Consider the following 7,623-nt stretch of genomic DNA (forward strand, 5'->3'; position numbering starts at 1 on the left):
TAAACCCCTCACTCTACCGTACCCCGAACCCCTCACTCTACCGTACCCCGAACCCCTCACTCTACCGTACCCTAAACCCCTCACTCTACCGTACCCTAAACCCCTCACTCTACCGTACCCAAAACCCCTCACTCTACCGTACCCTAAACCCCTCACTCTACCGTACCCCGAACCCTTCACTCTACCGTACCCCGAACCCCTCACTCTACCGTACCCCGAACCCTTCACTCTCCCGTACCCCGAACCCCTCACTCTACCGTACCCCGAACCCTTCACTCTCCCGTACCCCGAACCCCTCACTCTCCCGTACCCTGAACCCCTCACTCTCCCGTACCCCGAACCCCTCACTCTACCGTACCCCGAACCCCTCACTCTACCGTACCCTAAACCCCTCACTCTCCCGTACCCCGAACCCCTCACTCTACCGTACCCTAAACCCCTCACTCTACCGTACCCCGAACCCCTCACTCTACCGTACCCCGAACCCCTCACTCTACCGTACCCTAAACCCCTCACTCTCCCGTACCCCGAACCCCTCACTCTACCGTACCCTAAACCCCTCACTCTACCGTACCCCGAACCCCTCACTCTACCGTACCCCGAACCCCTCACTCTCCCGTACCCCGAACCCCTCACTCTACCGTACCCTAAACCCCTCACTCTACCGTACCCTAAACCCCTCACTCTACCGTACCCTAAACCCCTCACTCTACCGTACCCTAAACCCCTCACTCTACCGTACCCCGAACCCCTCACTCTACCGTACCCAAAACCCCTCACTCTACCGTACCCTAAACCCCTCACTCTACCGTACCCTAAACCCCTCACTCTACCGTACCCTAAACCCCTCACTCTACCGTACCCAAAACCCCTCACTCTACCGTACCCTAAACCCCTCACTCTACCGTACCCTAAACCCCTCACTCTACCATACCCTAAACCCCTCACTCTACCGTACCCCGAACCCCTCACTCTATCGTACCCTGAACCCCTCACTCTACCGTACCCCGAACCCCTCACTCTCCCGTACCCCGAACCCCTCACTCTCCCGTACCCTAAACCCCTCACTCTACCGTACCCTGAACCCCTCACTCTCCCGTACCCCGAACCCCTCACTCTCCCGTACCCTGAACCATTACAGTAATGCAGCACAAACCCCTTACACTACATGTTAGTGGATTTTTCCATTACTATCATAACAAGAGGGTTATTAATCCTTCAACAATAACTTCCGCATGTGATTCGGGAATGAGTGGTTATTGAACAACAAGCTTGAATATAGATTGACTTTCAATAGTATTATAATTACAATATAACTATCTTCAGATTACGTTAAATGACAAGCAATGAATGCAACCTGGTTCTCGGATCAAGTCTGATCAGATCTGACGTACGTCGGCTGCCTGTGGCTATGGACTTCTGACCGTCCCCCCTCGAGAGCTGTAACCTTTGGGAGGAAGCATGCCCTATCTTTATACTATTCGGCTGTGTTGTTCAGCATGTAATCGTCACTGTCCTTATCTCTTGGGTGTAAATGATTCCATCCCCCCAATGCTGACTCTGTTAAACAACCAGAAATGAACCGTACTATGTTTGTGTGGCCACCTAATGCCTTATCTCTGCTGCATAAACCGTTTGATCCTTCCGTGTGTAGGACCCCTTTATCTGAGTGTAGAACCATTCACTGCCTTGCTCGACTCCGTCATGCCTATTGTTTATGTCGACTTTCGATGCTATCAGTACTCAGGTATGTTGGTCGCTTAGTGACCACATCCCTTATCTCCTGACTAACAAGCTGTTTTCATCAGTCTAAAGCCTCAGCATTCTTTCAATGACTTTAGTTGTTCTGTAAGTTGTCCTTCTCACAGAGACAAAGCCCTGCCCCCACCAAAATTGCCTTCTTGCTAAATGTTTGGAGCTATGTGAGATGGGATACTTGACCATACTTATTTTTAAAGCACTACCCAAACCCCAAAATCCTTACACCGCCAAACCCCAAAATCCTTACATTACCCAAACCCCAAAATCCTTACACTACCCAAACCCCAAAATCCTTACACTGCCAAACCCCAAAATCCTTACACTACCCAAACCCCAAAATCCTTACGCTACCCAAACCCCAAAATCCTTACACTGCCTTACCCCAAAATCCTTACCCTACCAATCCCCCAAATCCTTACACTACCAAACTCCAAAATCCTTACACTACCGTACCCCAAAATCCTTACACTACCTTACCCCAAAATCCTTACACTACCGTACCCCAAAATCCTTACACTACCCAAACCCCAAAATCCTTACACTACCCAAACCCCAAAATCCTTACACTACCCAAACCCCAAAATCCTTACACTACCCAAACCCCAAAATCCTTACACTACCCAAACCCTAAAATCCTTACACTACCAAACCCCAAAATCCTTACACTACCAAACCCCAAAATCCTTACACTACCCAAACCCTAAAATCCTTACACTACCAATCCCCAAAATCCTTACACTACCCAAACCCCAAAATCCTTACACTACCCAAACCCTAAAATCCTTACACTACCAAACCCTAAAATCCTTACACTACCCAAACCCCAAAATCCTTACACTACCCAAACCCCAAAATCCTTACACTACCTTACCCCAAAACCCTTACACTGTTGTACCCGAAACCCCTTACATGGCCATAATCCGAACCCTTACACTGCTGTACCCAATCACATTCTTGTTTCTGTGCAGAGAGGCTATGTCCACACTACAGATGGAAGTTATCTGCCTGATTCGGAGGAAGAAGACAACAACAATATTGATGAACTGGACAAACCAATGGACATGAAGGATTTGCCAATGCGGATAGATTGGAAATCCCCTCTCCCGGCCAGTATTCGCGTTCCCAGTGTGGAAACACACAGCATTGTCCTCGACTTTGCTGCAGTATCTTTCCTGGATGTGTCTGCCATGAAAGGCTTGAAATCGGTAAAAACTACTTCTAACTGCAGAATGATGTGTTTGTTACTAATCTGGAGAAGTGAGTTTTTTTCTCCTTGTTAATCTGACGATTGATCTTGAGGTACAGTTCCACACTCAGGAATGTCCCTTTTAGTCCAAGTAACCAATGTGGATGTATGACCCAGATAGATGGTGGCAGGATATTTATCATGAGAGGGAGAGGGTAAGATTGTGTCCTGACCCAATACTCACATGGTGAACTTTCCAGCAGGGTCACTGGACAGTCATTGAGAGCAGGACAGTTTTGCACTGTGTACCCTGGAGGCACTGAAGCCAACAGCCCTGGTCCCACTGCTGCTGATCAGATAGCGACTTCACAAGTGCTGTGTGCTGGCATCAGATCACAAATCTACATGTTGCCTCAGACTATCTGCCACAATCTGAATGCTTTTGACCAGTTTATGAGTGGCCCACTTGAAATAATTTACCAAAGTGTAACAATTCACGTAATGTGATAGAAAATATCCCATCTGATCCCCATGAAACTGAATCCCCAATGACCCCAAGTTGCTCTAGGGATCTACTGGAGAAACTGGAAAGAAAAGAAAAATGAATTAAAAATCTTCTGACCTTTTGAATATCAATTGTACAAATAGTTACCTCTCTCACCTGTGTCTCAACAGATCATGAAAGAATTTGTCAGGATTGAGATCGATATCTGCATTGCTGCTTGTGATGGTAACTTTTTGTCTCACTAACTTTTTGGCAGAATTTGAAAAATGAACAATACCTATTCCAGGAGTTTGGTGCCCGGCCGTGCCCGGGTTTTATTACTCAAAGTAGAGCAATACAGGCTGGTTGTGAAATATACACAGCTGAATGAATGAAATTGAGAATACTTCTTAAAATGCATATATTTCTACCAATTTGGTGATATTCATACTTAACTGTCACCCCCTCCCCGTGACATTCAATGGCATTACCATCACTGAATCCCCCACCATCAACATTGACCAGCCACGTAAACACTGTGGCTACAAGAGCAGGTCAGAGGCTGGGTATTTTGCTGCGAGTGACTCACCTCCTGACTCCCCAAAGCCTTTCCACCATCTACAAGGCACAAGTCAGGAGAGTGATGGAATACTCTCCACTTGCTCCACACTCAAGGACAAAGCAGTCTGCTGGATCGGCACCCCATCCACCACCCTAAACATCCAGTCTGTCCAACATAACTGTGATGTGTATCATCTACAGGATGCAGCAACTCACCAAGGCTCCTTCAGCAGCACCTCCCAAACCCATAACCTCCATCATCAGGCACATGGGAACACCATCATCTCCAAATTCCCCTCCAAGTCACACACCATCCTTAGACATATATCGGCCGTTCCTTCATCATCACTGGGTCAAATCCTGGAACTCCCTTCCTAACAGCACCGTGGGAGAACCTTCACCACACGGACTGCAGCGGTTGTAAAAGGCGGCTCACCACCACCTTCTCAAGGCAATCTGGGGGATGGGCAATAAATGCCAGCCTGGTCAGCGACATCCACGTCCCGAGAATGAATATTTTAAGAACCCCAGAAGTTACGATGATCTGAGTGGAGCTCTCCCAGAGTCTCTCAGTGCAATCCCGTAACTGAGTGGCGGCAGACGTGATTCAGGTGGGATGAGGTGCATTTGCTGAAGCCTGGGATTGTCTGTCTTGTGCTTCATCCTAGGCCTGGCCAACAAGGAACAAAACTCACTCAACCATGAGCCCCAATCTGGGGTTTGAGCAGTTTGCAGCCCAGAGTCTGGAACAAGGCTCTTAGACACCAGTAAAGGATTTCAGGATGAGTTTTAAGATTGCCTCAAATTAAGGATTTGAAATATTAATCTTTGAACATGGAATTATTTTGTTTCCTCACAGATCTAATCCTGGACAAATTAGAAAGATGTGGATTTTTTGATGATGAAATCACTCCAAAAATGTTCTACCTTACAATCCACGATGCGATGCTGTGCATATTAGATAAACATGATCCCAGCAATTCCCTGAACTTCATATATGACAGGGTATGTTCATACGTTGTTGTAGTGAGTGCAGCACTGTACTGGGAGTGTCGGCCTGGATTATGGGCTCAGGTCTCTGGAGTGGGACTTGAACCCACGACCCTCTGGCTCAGAGGTGAGAGTGTTCCTGCTGGATCACGGCTCACACCATTAGCTGAAAATGACTTAGGTCAGGAACAGGGTGCTGTGAACTGTTACATATAGAGACCCCCCCCACCCACAGGTTTCTTACTGTGCCCACCCTGGGATTCTCCCCTCCCCATCAACTCAGGTGAGTGTGAGCGGGTGTGGAGTGCTCGGGATCTCGTGGTGGCACGCGGCTGATGGTCTGTGCTAATTGCAGGCGGGTGATGTGCTGCCCACCTACAGGGGGTAAGGCAGGCTGTAAGGCCAGGGTGCTACAGGGGGTACGGCAGGGGGTACGGCAGGGGGTGCTACAGGGGGTAAGGCAGGAGTGCTATAGGGGCTCCTTCCACCTTCATGGGAGAATGAGCCCGACACAAGGGAGAAGATTTAGAGGGCTAAGGGGAAAGAGCAGGGGAGTGGGACGAATTGAACAGTTCTTTCAGAGAGCTGGCATGATGGGCCAAATGGCCTCCTCCTGTGCTGTACCGACCATGAAAACTACTCAAACCAGTGAAAAAAACCCAGTTCTGATTGTGGAAGCACTTTAATGGCATAAGTAGATGATGTGATGTTACTATGGAGTGTTTAGAACAGCCCATAGTGAGACAGGCTCAACGTAACTCACCCGATGTTAGACCTGATGTCAAATTATTCCAAAGCGATGAATGAGTTACCATAACGAGTCATCTCCTTCACTTTTAACTCTGACCTTTTCTCCTTCAACTCTCTGTTCTCTCCTCCCCACTTCCATTACTCTCTGCTTTCCTATTTATTTTCTTTGCTTTCTCTCCTCCGGCCACCTTCCCCCCCACGGGGCCCGCTGTGCCCCTCCCCCCTCCCCCCTCCCCCCCCAAGGGCCTGCTGTGCCCCTCCCCACCCCGGGGCCCGCTGTGCCCCTCCCCCCCGGGCCCGCTGTGCCCCTCCCCCCAGGGCCTGCTGTGCCCCTCCCGCCCCCCCCCAGGGCCTGCTGTGCCCCTCCCGCCCCCCCCGGGGCCTGCTGTGCCCCTCCCCCCCCAGGGCCCGCTGTGCCCCTCCCCCCCCCCAGGGCCCGCTGTGCCCCTCCCCCCCCCCCCAGGGCCTGATGTGCCCCTCCCCCCCCCCCCCCAGGGCCTGATGTGCCCCTCCCCCCCCCCCCCCAGGGCCTGATGTGCCCCTCCCCCCCCCCAGGGCCTGATGTGCCCCTCCCCCCCCCCCCCCCCCAGGGCCTGCTGTGCCCCTCCCCCAGAATGTGCAGAAGACCATTCACTAACCAACTAACCTTGTGCAGAAAAATAGTGTTTTAGTGAACTCTGCAACTATTGAAAGGTAACAGGGCAGCACTCTGAGCATTTCCCCTGGTGTTTAGTTATCTAGATTGTTGTTGTTGCAACATCAGGAACATGTGGAGTGATAATCTTCATAATATGGAACAATGGGAGAGTGCTGAGTCCTCAAAGATTACAATTCCTTTTAATATCGCCTGTAGGTACAAGGGACCAAGGAACCATCACATTCCGAAATGGAGATTAAAAAAAGGGAGTTCTCGGTAAGTCGGTAACATCTCCTTTGTCCTGTTTAGTAAACAATATTGTTCTTTCCAAGTTAATGTCTCCATTTTCTGGTTTACTTTCAGGTACAATCAGATACACATTTCTGATAAGCTGAGCATTTGAAATATGAATAGAAAACCACTGCAGAAAGTATATGGATCACATTATTGAAAACTAAACCAGATCCAGAAAGGACTATAAATTGAGATTAATTTGTGTAGCCCTTATGTGCAGAATTTGTTCTACAATGCACTGTCACAATGCTGGGTTCTTATTGAAGCTTTGACACATCAATGTAAAATTGTAATTCTTATGGCAAAGATGTGACATAATGTTGTACATCAGAAGGTAATACAGAAACAAAGGCCCAGGAGCAGTGCATCTCCTGTAGTGTCCCATCATCACAGATAGTGTGAACTCTGTCCTGGGACCAGTTCCAGTGCAATTACCTCAGGGTCTGTACAAATTAATTTGGAGCTGCCCTATTCCCACTCTTCCCATCAATACTGCTTATGCTCCAATATCTACACCAATTCTAGTATCATCACTTTACACACTGTTCCTCACTCAAGTACTGATTCAAAACTACTTACTGTGTGCAACTGTAAGCTTAGTCACAGCAACAAGCAATCTATGGAAGGAATTCCTGTTTGTAGAAACTGGCCAATCACTTTATTGACCTTTGACTCTGGGTTTGGTACTAACTGGATTGCTCTTACAAAGAGCCAGCATGGGCTTGATGGGCCAAATGGCCTCCTGTGCTGTAGCCATTCAATGATTCTATGATTCTAAATGTTAAAACATCAGCTGGTGCTTTGAGTGGAGCCAGAAGGAGGGCGGGCATTTGTCCCCATATCTGGATTATGATGACCCTCAGAATCCTGCCCCCCCCCCCTTACTGGCATTGGTCCAGAGGCCTGTCACTTAAATACAGACTAATCAGATTGGTCACATGATGACCAGCAGCCAGTGAT

The 7,623-nt window shown here is 48.8% G+C and overlaps 1 protein-coding gene and 1 long non-coding RNA gene across 2 annotated transcripts in view; both read left to right on the plus strand.

The window, feature by feature from the left end:
* The window catches only part of LOC137341902 (chloride anion exchanger-like), a 133,440-nt gene extending 130,347 nt beyond the window's left edge, over nucleotides 1-3,093 (plus strand). The window contains exons 5-6 of the mRNA XM_068005408.1: nucleotides 2,730-2,966; nucleotides 3,067-3,093. Coding sequence (XP_067861509.1) covers nucleotides 2,730-2,966; nucleotides 3,067-3,093 — 264 coding nt within the window. The remainder of the gene's footprint in view (nucleotides 1-2,729; nucleotides 2,967-3,066) is intronic.
* Nucleotides 3,094-3,621: 528 nt separating this feature from the next.
* Nucleotides 3,622-6,648, plus strand: LOC137341809 (uncharacterized). The gene is made up of 3 exons (XR_010967121.1): nucleotides 3,622-3,677; nucleotides 4,852-4,997; nucleotides 6,586-6,648. It is a non-coding gene; the product is annotated as an uncharacterized lncRNA (long non-coding RNA).
* The last annotated feature ends 975 nt before the right edge of the window (nucleotides 6,649-7,623 follow it).

Source organism: Heptranchias perlo, chromosome 24 (assembly GCF_035084215.1).
Source record: "Heptranchias perlo isolate sHepPer1 chromosome 24, sHepPer1.hap1, whole genome shotgun sequence".
Lineage (NCBI taxonomy): Eukaryota > Metazoa > Chordata > Chondrichthyes > Hexanchiformes > Hexanchidae > Heptranchias > Heptranchias perlo.